Raw genomic sequence first — 17,742 nt, forward strand, 5'->3', positions numbered from 1 at the left:
CATGAAAATTCACTACAGTAACTTAAACGTTTTTGCTAATCTGGTTTCAGCTTAGACCCCAGAACTGAATCTAGGATCTAGTCCTGGAACTACCAAAGTAATCTATAAAGTAATCAACTGTACTTATATGTGGAAAACCCATTGAAGTCAATGCTGTAGTGTGTTTTAGGTTTGTGTTGCTTACTTCCAATACTGTATCCATTGTGTGCACAACCTTTATTGCTCCTTTGCAAAGTAATTACATGAGAGTACTCAGAAGAAAAGTATATTTTTATAACTGTTGGTTCTAAAAATAAAACAACTATAACTGTGGATATAAAACAATTGGCCTGGAGTTCAGTCCTTGAGTGTATGAAACCTTTTGCTGACTGAGTGTGTACAACAAATGCTTGCTCGCAGCCCGACTTTGTTGCTGCTGGGTGTTATGAGCTACAAGGAAGCTTGGGGAACAACAGACACCAGAATCCCCTTAACTGCACTCACCTGGGCTGAAGCGTAATCCCACTCACCGCACTACTTTACGGCTCGCGGCCCCCGCTTCGCGGGAGCCGCTTGCAGCCGGACTTTGTTGCTGCTGGGTGTTCTCTGCTACAAGGAAGCTTGGGGAACTACAGACACCAGAATCCCCTTAACTGCACTCACCTGGGCTGAAGCGCAATCCCACCCACCGCACTACTTTACGGCTCGAGGCCCCCGCTTCGCGGGACGCGTGCAGGTGCGCGCCGGGCGAAGCCCGGGCCAAGGGAGGGCCTGTTTGAGCCCGTACAAGAACGACCGAGGACGGGACGGGGTTCCCCCCTAATAGGGAAGGCAGTAGTTAGGGAAGGCAGTGGCAGTGTCTCCCCGAGCCGCTTGACGCCAGCTAGCTGGCACAGCACCTCTAAAAACGGACCGAGCATTTAAACGGTGAAAATTCCTGCATATTGATATTTTAATATTGTCCATTCGTATATAGATGGTTTTTATATTGCGCACTGAATATTTTTAAACACAGTTAGTATCGCCGTTTTAATAAGCTATTCCTCACGTTGCTGGGACTATTGGGGTATTAAATTACACTCACACACTAGGAAGTCTGTTTTCGATGGTGTAGCTTGACAGGAAAGAGACAGGCATTGACTCCACTTCCGCTAACACGAAGCGGGTAGCGGTCTAGTGTTACACAAGGAGGGGCTATTCAGGCAGCGAGGAGCTGCTGGCCGACCGTGGTTAGGGAAGGCAGTGGCAGTGTCTCCCCGAGCCGCTTGACGCCAGCTAGCTCGCACAGCACCTCTAAAAACGGACTGAGCATTTAAACTGTGAAAATTCCTGCATATTGATATTTTAATATTGTTCATTCGTATATAGATGGTTTTTATATTGCGCACTGAATATTTTTAAACACAGTTAGTATCGCCGTTTTAATAAGCTATTCCTCACGTTGCTGGGACTATTGTGGTATTAAATTACACTCACACACTAGGAAGTCTGTTCTCGATGGTGTAGCTTGACAGGAAAGAGACAGGCATTGACTCCACTTCCGCTAACACGAAGCGGGTGGCGGTCTAGTGTTACACAAGGAGGGGCTATTTAGCCCTCTCGTCGCTCGGAGCGCGCAGCAGTCGCGCGCAGGGGGAGCGCCTGAGGACGCGCCTGAGACAAGCCAGAGAGAAGCCCATCTGCGCCCGTCCGCGACCGGACGAGGCCAGGGGCCATGGCGCCAACATCCACAGGAGGAAGTATGCCCTCTAAGGTTAGGGTGAGTTATTCTTCCCAGGCATTGATGCATTTAATGGTAATACCACAGATTACTTGTGGGACAGAAGAGCGACCCCCTCCCGAGGGGCCGTTCTCATGTAGGCGCTGTCATTTCCAGACAGTAAGCGATCCCTCTTACAGGAATATGGATTACTCCCAAAATTACACCACATGTACAGTCATCGAAACAACTCAGGGAGGGAGAACCCTGTTATGTAACATAAGGTCTATGCCCAAACATTACACTGAGGTGTGGGATCTTATTTCTACGCACAAACCTGATCTGTGTTTCCTTACTGAGACAAGGCTCAAACCCCATTCGGTCCCTGTTATCACCTATGGGATCCCAGAAGGGTATAAGATTATTAGATTGGATCGTCCTATTAAAGCAGGAGGGGGCATAGCGATTGTTCATAAATTCAGCATACCTGTCTCTATTCTAGATCAATGTTGTACCTCTGCTTTTGAAATGATGATTTTTAAAATTGGTACGTCTGCTAAATATTACAGGAAAGGAGCTTTAGTCTATCGCCCTCCGCGCCCTATGAAAAAAGTCTCCAGCTCTTTGGTGGAAGCACTGGCTCCCTATGTTAACACGGATAAAGACTTCTTACTGCTTGGAGACTTTAATATCCACAGTGAGCTAAAAGATAATATGGATGCCCAGTCATTCCTGAATGATGTTTCTCTGTTAGGGCTAAGCAGTGCAATAGTGGGCCTACCCATCGGGCGGGGCATACTTTAGACTTGATCTTTTCCAATTTTCCTGACATTGAGTGTTTTGCACCAAAACAGACTAACTGGATAGATCATTTTATTTTGGAGTTTTCAATGCCTAAAATTGATGTACCTCTCAGCCGCTCTTTACAGATTCCGGTACAGCGAAGACAATGGCATAAAATATCTCACGAAACTTTTAAGGAGATATATATTGCGCCAAAATTTCCGCCCACAGAAAATATTGATTCCGTTTTACTTAAATATGAACTTGCGATACTCACAGCAGTGGAACAGATTGCCCCACTTAAAACTTTCAAAAACCGTCCTGCCAAAAAACAGGAAGTCTGGTTTTCTGAAGAACTGCGGGTCCTTAAACGAACCGCTAGGAAACTAGAAAAAGCTTGAAGAAAGTCGCACTTGGAGGTGGATGAATCCAGCTATTATATGGCACTAAGCACCTACCATAAAGCCATCCGAGTTGCACGTAAGAGTTATGTTACCTCACAACTGGAGGCGGCAGGCAATGCTATATCAAATTTTAAACACCTTCCTGAAACCAGTGGCGTGTGAAAGTACGGAAATGTCGTCTCAGCAATTATGCAACGACATTTCTGTTTTTTTCACTGATAAGATTGACATTATCTACCGAAAAATCAGGGCATCTATCTTATCCACAAGTAATATAACTTTTATACAGGCGAGAGTGGATGTCAATCCTGACCCATTACTCAAATTTTCTAATATCACCCTGTTAGAAGTAGAGGGGCTGATCGACAACATAAAAAGTGGGAGTCCTTCAGATCAGTTACCTGCGAGAACAATGGGAGTCGTGGGCAGGGTACTTGCTCCCGAAATCCAGAACCTTGTGAACCTCTCGCTTAATACGGGTTGTGTTCCACAAGAGTGGAAAAAGGCTCTTGTAAGACCTATTTGGAAGAATACCTCTGTTCCATGGACCGGTATGTCCAACCTTAGACCTATCTCCCTGCTGCCGTTCATGGGCAAAATCATCGAAAAGCATGTTAATAAGCATTTGTCTAACTTCCTGGAACAATCAGCCAGCCTAGATCCCTCTTAGTCCGGTGTTAGGCCGAAATATAGTACTGAAACGGCCTTGCTGTCGATAACTGATGACCTCCGCATGTACCAGGACAAAGGTATTTCAGCTGTCCTGGTACTGCTGGATTTATCGGCTGCGTTCGATACTATTTCCCATAAGATCCTGATCGAACGACTGGCTGAGAGTGGACTGGAGGGCATGGCACTGGCCTGGCTAAAGAGCTTTCTCTCCGACCGGACTCAATGTGTCACGAAGGGTGAGTTTCGGTCGGATGAGGTTAAGATCACCAAGGGGTGCCACACGGCTCTTGTTTGAGCCCTTCTCTTTTCAACATCCACGTTGCCCCCCTGGCAAACATTATGAGAGCCTTTGGTTTTTGTCCAGTGTCCTATGCGGACGATACCCAGCTGCTTTTTCCATTTAAATCTTTAACCCCGGAGGTTAAACAATCTTTCTCCGAGGGGATGAAAGCAGTATCCCAGTGGATGTCTTACAACTTTCTTCAGTGTAACGTTGGTAAGACTGAGGTTATGCTTTTCGGTGAGGCCAAGATATTATGGGCCCCTGATTGGTGGCCATTAGATCTGGGGCCAGTTCCTGAACCAAAGCAAGTAATTAAGAACCTTGGGGCCTGCTTAGAACAGGACCGACTTCAAGTGATACAGAATACCGCGGCCAGGTTGGTCCTCAACGCTCCCTCCAGATCTCCATCAAAACCTCTGCTAGAAAAACTTCATTGGCTATCTATTCGCCTAAGAGTGAAATTTAAGACATGCTGTATAGTACACAAGGAACTGCATGACCTAGGACCCTCTTATCTGGCAAAGAAGTTTGTTCCTTACGTTCCCACACGAGCCCTTAGGTCAAGTGATCAGCCGCTTCTGAGGGTGCCTAAGATTAAAAGGGCCAGACAGGGTGGCAAGGCTCTGTCAGTAGTGGGCCCAATTCTGTGGAATAGTCTTTCACTCCAAATTAGGCATTGTTCGGATCACTTGGTTTTTAGGAAAAAATTGAAAACTTTTTTATTTCAGGTTTGAATTAGCTTGGTCATGATTTAGTCATATATGATTCTTTGTGCTGGACTATCGCCCTTTGGTTGGCTACTGTCGTCTCTGGAGAGCGGAGATACTCCTTTGGGAGTTTATTCAAGCGCGTTACAAACCCGCTAATAATAATAATAATAATAGTAATAATATCTCCACTACAAGGTCGGTGCATGATTTGTACCCTGCCATTTGTTGTAGATGATCTAATTACTAGCTATCATTTACACAATGTAGTTGTTCTAAACCTCATCGGAAATTACCACTCCTAAGGCTGGGAGAGGCAGGAAACTAATGGTGGGTCAATAGAGGGTACCCTGGACCTGTTTCTCGCGAGTGCATCTTCCGTTCTGGCCCACGAAATAGAGCTGACAGAAAGAAGATTGTCACTTGACCCTGCTTTCAACAAACGGGCATCACTGGGAAGTTTGGCCCAGGCATCTTCGCCAAACTCCCTACAAAATATTGATCTTACAAGGCCAGAAGGCAATGACGTGCGAAAGGGCAACCAACAATTGCAAATTGCTGGAGGCTTGCCTTGCAAACCAGTATGTGAAGCCGCCATGCTAAATACTAGAAATGCCCCTAACCTTCACACTGTGCATCCTGGACCTCCAACATTAAGTGTCAAAAGAAAAGCTAAAATTCAGAAATCTGATAAAGTAGGGGTAAGTACAATAACACTGACTGACTGAACTGATTAAAAGTTTTTTTAAGCGCTCGAATGCCGCGGCGTCTTGGCGCTGTAGAAAAGAAGACAAGAATGAGACAGATCAGGGCAGAGAGAACAGCCACGTTTTCAATGATTTTCTGAAACTTAAATTAGAAGGTTGTGACCGGAGCACAGAGGGTAGTGTATTCCAAAGTTTGGAGGCCTGATTGGAAAAGGATTTTCTACCCCAGCGCGCTCTCCAAATTCTAGGCACACAGATCAGGTCTTGATTGGCAGATCTTAGGGTTCGGTTAGGCACATAGCGTGGGAGGAGTTTGGCCAGGTCATCTGAACCTTTGCCATGAATGGACTTGTGGACCAGGCAGAGGGCTTTGAACTGTACTCTGCGTCTGATTGAGAGCCAGTGTAACTCTCGTATGGCTTTAAAGGTGGGGTGGCGCCTTGGCAGGTTCAGCAGAGCTCTAGCAGCCGCATTCTGGATAGCCTGCAGTTTGGTCATTTGTTTTTCTCCCGTACCCAGGTAGAGAATTACAATAGTCGACCTGAGACATTACTAGGGCAGCTACGACGGTCTTCTTTAAGGTGGAGGGAATATAAGGTAAGATTTTCTTGAGTACCTTCATAGTGTGGAAGCATGCTGAGGTGACTTGATTAACTTGTGCCGTGCAGGAGAGGTTTTTGTCCAGCAGAAACCCGAGGTTTCTGACCTTCTCAGCTGGAGTCGGGCAAGAGCCAGCTTCCGAGGGCCACCATAAGTGACTCCAGATCGAAGGCTTCTGACCGAATTCTATAACTTCGGTCTTCTCTGTATTTAGTTTGAGAACATTTTGACTCATCCAATTTTTCACGTGAGAAGGCAGTCTCTGAAACGCCCTGCAGTAGCTTCAATAGATTCAGAGACAGACACAATAATTTGCGTGTCGTCGGCGTAAGACACTAATTTTAAACCATGGGATTTTATTAGGTCGGCCAAAGGTGTTACATACAGATTAAATAGAGTTGGTGATAATGCCGACCCTTGCGGGACACCCCCAGGGAGAGTAAATTCCTCAGATGAGTCCATCCCAATGTACTTGTTGGATTGTGCCAGTTAGAAATTATGCTAGTAGGGCCAAAGCGGCATCTGAAATGCCCAGTTTTTCCAATCGACTCAATAAGACCGAATGGTTGACGGTGTCGAACGCCGTGGTTAAGTCGAGTAGTATAAGGGCCGTTCTTCCACCGTCATCCATCGTCTTCCTAATGTCCTCCGTTGCCATAATGAGTGCTGACTCAGTTGAATGGCACGCTCGAAAGCCATGTTGTGTAGAATCTAGAAGGTTGTTATGCGTTAAAAAAGTTATTAATTCTAGATTCATAGCTTTCTCGAGGATTTTAGCTGGTAGAGGTAGGCAGGATATGGGCCGATAGTGTTTGGATTCTGTGGGATTAAGCGTTTCTTTCTTGAGAATCGGGCGGATGCAGGCTTTTTTCCAAGTTGAAGGAAATTTGCCCAGGCTGATAGCCTTATTTAATAAGGAGGTCAGAACTCCAGTTATCACTTTTGGGATTGAGTCTAATATGTGAGGGGGACATGGATATAGAGGAGATCCTGACTTCATCTGTGGGAGAAGATCAGCGACCTGCGGCTCTTTTAGGGCGGGAAAGCTGGAGTAGGCAGGGAGGGTGAGTGAGGGTCCTTCCCTAGTGTTCGTGATCAGGGGCTGGGTTGGGATTGTGAGGGTGTTAGGGCCAGTGTTGGAATTCGTGGCCACGATGTTGAGACCATCATATACTGCCTACCACCAACTCCGCATAGTCCTGCTACATGCTAGCCCATCACGGAAGAGCCCACATCGATATTGAGTCCTGGTGTTGTTTTCCCCGCTGAGTTGGGATTGGACTTTTGGACCAAACTTGAACACATTTTTTAAAAGACATGTCTCCCATTTATGACAGACTTAACTTGATAGAAAACAGGCTTGCAAGTCGTTTAGTTCGGCTCAGGCACGGGTGGGAACCGGGATAAAGCGATAACAGAAAAACAAAAGAGATTATCTAAGCAAACTAATGAATCTGAAATTCCCTCTACCCCTCTGCCTACGAGTAATGCAGCTGATATCAGTGCCCCTGTTCTAATCCTACTTCATCTCATCTAATGATATTGCAGTGACTAACCACATTGTGTTGAGTGGAAGGGCATTGATAGAAGATGGGAGCAGGGCTATAATTGAACAACGCCAAACGAACAATAATATTTCTCATGTTCCATCAACAAATGGGTTACCGCGTATAGATCTTCCCCTGGTATCCACACCGTTATGTGTGGTTCTTGCGGGGGTCCCACCATTGAGCCAGGGTAGAAGGGAGGAGTATATGGAGCTAAAGAACAAATGTATCCATTGCCTTAATTACAACAGGCCTCTTCCCCCTATGGTATCTAGTGAAATTTTGTTTGCAAGGCGCGTGGATTGGATTGGGCCACGGAAAAAGTCTATCGAGGGAGGCTGTATAATTATTAATTTTAGGGACAGAAGGGCTGCCTACTGGCACCAGGAGTCGACTCGACTCGAAAAAGATAGACAAAAATGTCCAAAATGTTAGTAAAAAAATGACTAAAGGTACGTGCTCTTCCCGGATCTGCGCTAGCTGGCGCGGAAAAAAGAAGAACTGACGTCAATACGCGAGGGTGGCGTCTAAGTACTCCAGCGACATCATTCCGGCAATCACGACGCCGACGACGGACACGGAGCCGCAGACGAGGCCTACCGACGTGCAGGGGTACTGCTGACGAAAAACTTTCCGGATCCAGTCCGACACCTGGGGGTAATTCTAAGGTAAGGAATCTAACACTAACGTGTTTCTTTCAGATTATGTCTTTCAGATACAAGCTTTTTTGGCCTAAAGATTATCTCCAGTGTGGAGTTTCTCATGGTGAGATAGCGTTTTTCTCTGCAGCTTTTCTGGCATTCAGAACACTCATAAGGTTTTCCATCAGTATGGAGAATCGCTTATGGTTAGTGAGGCTGTGCTTATCAAATAGGAATTTCTGGTATTCACAGCATTGGTAATGTTTTTTCCCTGTGTGCGTCTGCTCATGTAGAGTGAGATTGTGTTTTAAATTGATGCTTTTCTGGCATTCAGAGCACTAAAATATTTTGGTGTGTTTTCTTATGGCGCTTGAAATGATCTCTTCCTCTGAATCTTTTCTGACATTTAGAGCACTGATAATTTTCTTCCCCAGTGTGGATTCTCATATGTTTAGTGAGATTACATTTAAGGCTGAAAAATATTTGGCATTCGGAGCACTGTTAAGGTTTTTCCCCAGTGTGGGTTCTTATATGCTGAGTGAGTCTGCCTTTTACACTGAAACATATCTGGCATTCAGAGCACCTATAAGGTTTTTCCCCAGTGTGGGTTCTTATATGGTGAGTGAGACAGATTTTTTCACTGAAACATTTGTGGCATTCAGAGCACCGATAAGGTTTTTCCCCAGTGTGGGTTCTTATGTGATTATCAAGACTGGTTTTTTGGCAGAAACATTTTTGGCATTCAGAGCACTGATAAGGTTTTTCCCCAGTGTGGGTTCTTATATGCTGAGTGAGATGGCTTTTTTCAATGAAACATTTGTCGCATTCAGAGCACTGATAAGGTTTTTCCCCAGTGTGGGTTCTTATATGCTGAGTGAGACTGAGTTTGTATATGAAACATTTTTGGCATTCAGAGCACTGATAAGGTTTTTCCCCAGTGTGGGTTCTTATATGCTGAGTGAGATGGCTTTTTTCAATGAAACATTTGTCGCATTCAGAGCACTGATAAGGTTTTTCCCCAGTGTGGGTTCTTATATGCTGAGTGAGACTGAATTTGCCTCTGAAACATTTCTGACATTCAGAGCACTGATAAGGTTTTTCCCCAGTGTGGGTTCTTATATGCTGAGTGAGACTGAGTTTATCTCTGAAACATTTCTGACATTCAGAGCACTGATAAGGTTTTTCCCCAGTGTGGGTTATTGCATGTTGAGAAAGACTTCTTTTGTCAATGAAACATTTCTGGCATTCAGAGCACTGATAAGGTTTTTCCCCAGTGTGGATCTTTGTATGCCGTGTGAGAGTACGTTTTAAACTGAAACATTTCTGGCATTCAGAGCACTGATAAGGTTTTTCCCCAGTATGGAATCTCACATGTGCAGTTAGAAGTGATTTAAGTTTGAAATGTTTTGGGCATTCAGAGCACTGAAAAGGTTTCTCCTCAGTGTGGGTTCTTACATGAAGAGTGAGACTGTTTTTGTCAATGAAACATTTCTGGCATTCAGAGCACTGATAAGGTTTTACCCCAGCGTGGATCTTTACCCCAGAGTGGATCTTTGTATGCCGTGTGAGAGTACGTTTTAAACTGAAACATTTCTGGCATTCAGAGCACTGAAAAGGTTTCTCCCCAGTGTGGGTTCTTACATGAAGAGTGAGACTGTTTTTGTCAATGAAACATTTCTGGCATTCAGAGCACTGAAAAGGTTTCTCCCCAGTGTGGGTTCTTATATGAAGAGTGAGACTTCTTTTCTCAATGAAACATTTCTGGCAATCCGTGCACTGATAAGGTTTATCCCCAGTGTGGGTTCTTATATGCCGAGTGAGACTGTTTTGGTCACTGAGACATTTCTGGCATTCAGGGCACTGGTAAGGTTTTTCCCCAGAGTGGATTCTCATATGTTCAGTGAGATAAAATTTACGGCTGAAACTTTTTTGGCATTCAGCACACTGGTAAGGTTTTTCCAAAGAGTGGGTTAATGCATGTCGATATAGACTCGCTTTGACACTAAACCTTTTCTGGCATTCAGAGCACTGATAAGGTTTTTCCCCAGTGTGGATTCTCATATGCTCAATGAGATAATATTTACTGATGAAACTTTGTTGGCACACTGAGCACTGAGAGAGGTTTTTCCCAGTGTGCATTCTCTCAAATTCAGTGAGATGAGATTGATGGCTGAATTTGTTTTGGTACAGGTAACTTATTTCCCCAACTTGGGTTATTTTGCTTTGATTGAGGCGGGTTTGAACACTGAATTTGTTCTCACAGCCTGTGTTTTTATAAGGTGTATTTCTAGAGTTACATTTAGTTTTCTCTTGCTTATATGCCACCGTAAGATTGAACTAGATTTTAGAGTCTGGCTTGTTTAGATAATGTTCAGTATTTATCTCTAAAAGAAATTGTGTGTAATCTGCTTAACATTTGAATTAAGCAAAATATGTCTCGAAGCAGCCCTGTAAAACCTGTTGAACTGTTTCTAGCAGATAAAAGTCTTTTGGTTATAGCCTCTCCGGCAGCAACTTATTTTGTGACTTAAGTTTTTCTCAAATCTATTTGTATAGGTTCTTAGCAATGCAGTGATAAGGTGTTAGTCTGATATTTAATGATTAAACTGAGAAGTACCTTTTTGCACTGACGTAATGGCAGTAACTGAGAACATTAGAACATGCACAGTACTATTGAGGCTCACCAGTCTCAGAACATAAGTTAATTTTACCCTTTCTATGTTTGGTGTAAGGTGTAGTTCTGAAGACGAGGATTTATTTACATTAGCTATAGCGCAACGGTGCTCATTTAATCCATTTTTATATTTAACAGTTTTACATATCACTCCTGCACAACAGAATGTTGAGGCGATTTACATAGAATTACATAACAGTACACATTAAAAAGGAAACAATCTGAGATGGTCATGAAAACAATAAAGTTGTGAATTTTTAAGGTTTTCGCCAGAGTGAGCAGAGTGGGTCGAGGTGTTATATCCAGAGGCAGATAGTCTCAAACTTGTGTAACTGGTTAAAAACGATTGTTGAACAAAGGTGATTTTCCAATCTTATGGTTGTTAACGTGTCAGCTTCGGAGTCTTCTTGGAGCGTCTTTTCTTTGATGGTATGCAGAAGAAACCTTTTGTTGTAACTTTCTTTTATGCAGTGTGTGCTTCCTCTCTAGAATTACATGATGCTTTAGATGAACGTTATTCTGTCATGCTGAGGCAATTTGTCTTTCTGATAATATTTCAGATGAGGATGCTGAAGTGGTCTTTCTACATTATTTCTGATGCTGTGTGCACAGATATGGCTTTGCTCTGGGTTAATGAAATGCAAAATTAGAGACTTCACTTACAGGTAGAGTACTTTCCTCGCCACACTTAGATTTTTGGAAATGATTTAAATGTAGAATGCTGGATGTCCTTCAGTTTTTCAAAATAATCCTTCTTATGGCACTGACATTTAGTGGCTTAGAGCTGAATCTTGCTTTCTTCGTCCATAATTTCAATCACCTATAGTATTAAAATTAAATAGTTAATACATGTACATTTCCAAAAATAATAATTCACAAGCCAAATCAATGCAGGATTTTTAAAATGTTGAGCTGTTTTTCAGACAGAGCAGAGTGTACAATGGTAGCCTGAGAGTACTTGGATGTAGGAGTGAGGATTTGTAGAATTTTTAGCATTTTATTAAGCTCACAAAGGATACCCTATAGAGTTGTAACATAGAATCCCAAATGCAGATATTAAAGTCATATGGACTGGCACCAAACTGATATTAAAATAATATACACTATTAATTAAATTGTAATGCAGATTTCTGGGACGGGAAGGACTCCGCCACGGACAACAGGCATTCTCCCCTGCCCTGAGTTACCGCCTACTTGTATCTGGTATCCTGACTTTTGAGTTTTGGCCTCTGCCTCAAACAAATCTATTATGTGCTGCGAGGACTATGCCTAGACCTATCCCTCGACTATGGTCCAGAGTATGAATCAAGGGCAATAAAATGAAGGCGTACTTTCATGTGTTCATTTTATTCCACCTGATTATCAGTTGTTAGGTTTTTCTGCACCCGGAATTACTGGGTGCAGAAAATCAGGACACAATTATTTTCCAGACAGAAAAATTAGACTTTAAAGACGCATAAGACTCTGGGTGTGCATCAGAAGCAGCCAAGACTTATGCTGTTTTCTTTACTAACTGGGGGAAAACCACAATTCTTCCCTCTGTTGGTGTTCACAGTCGTTGTCGGCCTATGATTCGGCATTGAGTGCAGAGCGTATCGAGTAGAGCCGAGGAGGAGTTAACGAGCAAGAGGAGTGGAGCCTGGGACGACTGCCCGGGTTTGTTTTGTGACCAGTTCCCGCTCCCGAAGGTTTCTCCCGCTTCACCCGCGTCCTGTTATACGGGCGCTTTAAGTTCGACGGATCTGTTTTGGGGTCAGGAACGGCCACTGCCGGCACCGCAGTGCTAAGGCACTGCTGGTGCTGCTCGTGCGGCGGACGCTTCAGGGGTCGAAGGAGCCTTGGCCTGCGGTGCTGCTGGAGCGGCGGCTGTGACGAGGGACATGATTTTCAAGGACCACAAAAAGAGGAGTATAAGAACCTATCATTCATAAATGGGCAACAACATAGCCCAGGTATTCAGGTACCTGGAAGTGGGAACGCGGGAGCAATTTGGGATTTATTCTTCAAAACCTCGCAATTAAATCTGGAAGCTTTAACATATCAGTCCAACAAAATGGAGGTCCAAATAGATCTCTTGAGGGCTATGGCATCCTCTGTTGCCGGAATTGAGCAGAAGATAACAACGCAAAATAATCTAATAGTAAGGGCACAATCTCAGCCAATATCTACGTATGCAGAGTGTAGTTGTGCCCCGCTAATTAACAAACTTGCTATCATTCCGGATATTTTAAAAACGATAATTGACAATGTAAAGGGAATTTTCCTAATGTGGGAATTCAACCCATCAAGACCGACTGCCCCTCTAAAGATGCAATAAAATGTAAAGACAATACTGTTGTTGTTAAAGAAAAAATAGATGATAAAACAAAAGATCAAGAAGTGATACACCTATGCTGGACACAATCAACATTGACAAACGCAGCTCCAGAAGTTCATCTATCAAAAAGACAGAGGAAAAAACAACAGAAAGCAAGAAATAAAGCTTCTAAAAGTATAAAAAATACAACTTCATCAGATATAGTGAGATTGAACACTGGAAACAACCATGATTAAATATCATATTGTGAAGGTGAGGGTAAACAAATGTTACCAACAACACCCTTTTACCCTCTATTTAATAAGGATATATCGGAGGTAAAAGCAGTTATGAATATGGCCGGGATGCCCGCCACCCCCTCCCAACACCAATTCCCCATGGGAGGAGACAGACACAAGTTTGAGCTTTTGGAAGGCTGGGGGGAGTTACCCCCCCGGCCGTATTTATTAAAATATGAAACAAAATTTAAAACTTTAAATAAAAACGTTTCATACATTATGTACAATTTTACTTTAATTACATTTTGATGAAGACATGTTCTTTGGCTACCCTTAACAGATCTCTAATACAAAGGTTTCCTAGCCGAGTCTAGCATCCTGAAAATGCATACATTCTAAAATAAAATTGTACATCCTAGCATGAAGGGCCCACGGCAAGGTCTTAACCGGTGTCAGATCCCTACTACCAAACTCCCGCCCTCACGGAGTGAGTGGCACATGGGCAGAGGACTTTACCCTCGTTGCCAACTGTAACTTCCCTTGTCGTGGGGGCCCCCTTTCACTCGACGCCATTTTAAAGGTCGTCCGAGTTCCCGTGTGAGGTATCTGTAAGAAGGACAGCGTGGACTCCCCCCCTTCCCACACACTCTTCCGCCGGAGCGGATATCCGGCCCCCGGGAAATTCGTAGGAGGGGCATATATCCGTCTCCACCCTTGGGAGGGGCCTATGGCCGTCTCCCCCTAGGCGACCCATCCGTCGTGGGTGCCGCCTCCCCATGGGAGGGGCCAATGGCCGCCTCCCCCCGGGCGCCCCCATCCATACTGGGTGGCGCCCCCACTAGGGACCTTGAAATTACTGCTCACCGATCATGACCTTACCGCCCGACCAAAATAAATACGACAGTTGTTTTACCTACTAAGGAAAGAAAATACGCCTAATCTGCAACAGCTTGGCGATTCATCAATCTTTTCATTTCTACAAAGGAAAAAAGTCCTAAAGCACAAGACAATTTTATCATGTGATACACTCCTTCACTTTTTCTACAAAGGAAAAAAGGCCTATGCACATCAATTCAATCCAAGGCATACATCAATGCTGTAAAATGTGACTGCATCTCTTTAATACATTCGAATATCACCAACAATTACTTTATTTAAACAAACATTGCAAGATGGGGCTGGTGGGTGGGTCAAAATTGCTGCTTGTTCCGTCGAGGGCTCACGAGCAACGAGTGGTGCAGCCTTCAGAGCACTGGAACAAGAGGCCGCTTCCTTGGATTCCCGCTCTATTTATCTGTCTGCGGAAGGGCGGGGGCCCTCCTCGGGTACGCCCATCTGGGCACGGTCTTCCGGGCGGGTGTCTAGGACAACCCCTTCTGGGCGGGACGGGCGTGCTCCGGCTACGCCGCTTTGGGCATACCAGCCGAACCACGCCCCCCGTCCAAAACGGTTTCCCGGGGGGAGCGGGGCACCCATCCATACGTTCGGGGGGACGAGTGGTCTTCCCTTTCCATATGGCCGGGATGCCCACCACCCCCTCCCAACACCAATTCCCCATGGGAGGAGACAGACACAAGTTTGAGCTTTTGGAAGGCGGGGGGGGAGTTACCCCCCCGGCCGTATTTATTAAAATATGAAACAAAATTTAAAACTTTAAATAAAAACGTTTCATACATTATGTACATTTTACTTTTATTACATTTTGATGAAGACATGTTCTTTGGCTAACCTTAACAGATCTCTAATACAAAGGTTTCCTAGCCGAGTCTAGCATCCTGAAAATGCATACATTCTAAAATAAAAATTGTACATCCTAGCATTAAGGGCCAACGGCAAGGTCTTAACCGGTGTCAGATCCCTACTACCAAACTCCCGCCCTCACGGTGTGAGTGGCGCATGCGCAGAGGACTTTACCCTCGTTGCCAACTGTAACTTCCCTTGTCGTGGGGGCCCCCTTTCACTCGACGCCATTTTAAAGGTCATCCGAGTTCCCGTGTGAGGTATCTGTAAGAAGGACAGCGTGGACTCCCCCCCCCTTCCCCGCACACTCTTCCGCCGGAGCGGATATCCGGCCCCCGGGAAATTCGTAGGAGGGGCATATATCCGTCTCCACCCTTGGGAGGAGCCTATGGCCGTCTCCCCCTAGGTGACCCATCCGTCGTGGGTGCCGCCTCCCCGTGGGAGTGGCCAATGGCCGCCTCCCCCAGGGCGCCCCCATCCATACTGGGTGGCGCCCCTCCTAGGGACCTTGAAATTACTGCTCACCGATCATGACCTTACCGCCACAGGCCGGATAGTTGACCGACTATCCGGCCGCCCCACACCTCCTAAAGGTCATGCCTCCTCAATCCCCTTAGCCATGCTATGAAGTCTCCTATGAGTAAATCATTCCCCGCCCTAGACAGGTGAACCCCATCATTCAAGTAATAATGATCACCCCGAATACACCCATGGGGAATGCTTTGCAAATGGGCGGAGCGAATCAATTTCCCAATTTTATTGTTGACCCTCTTTACCGAGTGGTTCAACGCCGTCACAGAGAAACCCCCCCGCCAAACTCTCCTGGGGATCATGTGGGACCAAGCAATTGTGCACCCCGGGAGTTTCCTAGCCAACCAGCTGACTGCCGACAATATGTGTTCCACTAACACTTGTCTTCCCAGTCTTACCAAGTCATTGCCCCCCAGGTGCACTATGATCACAGATGGCGGTGACCTTTGCCGCCCTAAGAGACCCTCCACAAACGATTGAAATTGGTCAAAACAGAGGCCTCCCTTCCCATGGAAGGTTACTCTAAACCCGTATTCCCCAGATGCGTGAGTCGCGTCACCTGCCATGAATACTTCCCCGGCGCGCCTCCCGTATGAGTGGCCCACAACCCATACCACTTGATCTCCAGTCGGTGATCCTCGACCGCTGGTCCTCTGGTGTTGGGCTGATCCCAGATTCCGCCCCGCGTCACAGGCTTGCAAAACTGTAATTCAAGCAAAAGACAACAAGCGTGAGTGCATTTCATCAGTCTTTTACAACATGTGCAGTCGCACATACCTCTTGAAACAGTTCGAGGACCAACGGCCTAACTGTTTTACTTCTTCCGCACCCAGACCCCGAGCCGTAGCCTCAGTAGCGGCCCCTATTCTGAATGAGTGGGTCCCAAAATCGCACGGGTCCATGCCCGCCGCAGCGATTGTAAGTGCCAGCACCCTCTGAAACTGAAATTTCGTCAGAGGGGTGCCATCCTTGTGTCTAAGCAGGCTCCCTCCCCTGTGTTGCCGGCCTCTGGGGCCTCTGTGGGGCTCCCTCGAGCGCGCTGCACAACAACACTACTCCCTATAGCTTCCTGGTCTGTCTTGGACCTGGCTATCGAGATCAACATCGAATCACCCCGTATTTGAACGTGATCCCTGCATAAGCCTCCCTCCATATCTTTCTTGTTCCTCGCCACGAGTTCGCTTACCCGCATGGCCCCATGGAATGCCAAGGCGAAAGCTGCCCGGAACAGAACTGCTTCGGAAGGGTAGGAGCATGTCTCATCCAGCTTTGCCAAAAGCAGAGACAATCTCTCTAAACCAATCAGGTGCCTCGTATCTTGTCTGCGACCCTCAAGGCGTTGCCAACCGCGGAGCGCCTTCCTGACTAAAAAGGAACCAGTCGGGTCCCGTATGCCGTGGAGCTGTGCCATGAATGATATGGCCGCCCTATGTCTGTTGGCAGTTGCCGCTGATCGGCCTTCTCTATGAAGCGCCACTAAGAACCCCAGGAAGGATTCCTCCTGCCCCCAGCTATGTCTCCCTGCCGGGCCTAAAAAGGCGCAGTAAGAACGAAACGCTCCCTCATAGGCTTTCCTCGTCCTGGGCGCTAGCTGGCTGCCACGAGGTCCTGTAATCCGGGGCACCGATCAGCCATAGTGCTTCGGGGAACGGTGCCGCCACTAGATCCGCTGTAGGTAGATAGCCCCTGAAAGCCTGCATATGTGAACGAGAGAGTGCATCAGCTGCATTATTCAGTACACCCGGCACATGTTTTGCCCTGAACTGTACATTCAATCTCATGCAACGTAATACAATTTCTTTCAACAGCCTCAAGATCCACTTGCAGCGTGCTGCCTGCTGATTAATGCACTCGACCACTGTCATATTGTCCGACCAAAACACTACTGAGCGGTCCCTAAAATCATCTGGCCATGCCAACAGAGCCACCCAAATGGGAAACAGCTCCAAGAACCCAATGTTACCTGTTAGGCCACTGGAGTGCCACCACGTCGGCCATACTTGTGCCGACCATCGGTTACCAAAGATGGCGCCAAATCACACGCTCCCAGCTAAGTCGGTCCATAAACCCAGTTCGTCAGACGATGCTGGGGGTTTGTTCCACGCCACTCGACCGTTGAAGTCCGCCAGGAATGCCAACCAAATGCGCATATCCTGGCGAACCTCTGCCGACAGGCTTGTGCGGTGGCGTCCCTTCTTGAGGCCGGCCATAGCCTGTGCAATGGAACGTGAGAAGGGGCG

General features: G+C 46.0%; 1 protein-coding gene and 1 long non-coding RNA gene across 2 annotated transcripts in view; both read right to left on the reverse strand.

Annotated features, from left to right (window-relative positions):
- Positions 1 to 8,352: 8,352 nt before the first annotated feature.
- Positions 8,353 to 17,742, reverse strand: part of LOC147738119 (uncharacterized) — a 171,358-nt gene continuing 161,968 nt past the window's right edge. Inside the window, 2 exon segments of the mRNA XM_086925032.1 lie at positions 8,353 to 9,459; positions 9,562 to 9,946. Of these exon segments, the coding sequence (XP_086781158.1) occupies positions 8,353 to 9,459; positions 9,562 to 9,946 (1,492 nt within the window).
- Positions 10,807 to 17,742, reverse strand: part of LOC147738120 (uncharacterized) — a 29,778-nt gene continuing 22,842 nt past the window's right edge. Inside the window, exon 4 of the long non-coding RNA XR_015307463.1 lies at positions 10,807 to 11,516. This is a non-coding gene — a long non-coding RNA (uncharacterized LOC147738120). The remainder of the gene's footprint in view (positions 11,517 to 17,742) is intronic.

Source organism: Lissotriton vulgaris, chromosome 1_1 (assembly GCF_964263255.1).
Source record: "Lissotriton vulgaris chromosome 1_1, aLisVul1.2, whole genome shotgun sequence".
NCBI lineage: Eukaryota > Metazoa > Chordata > Amphibia > Caudata > Salamandridae > Lissotriton > Lissotriton vulgaris.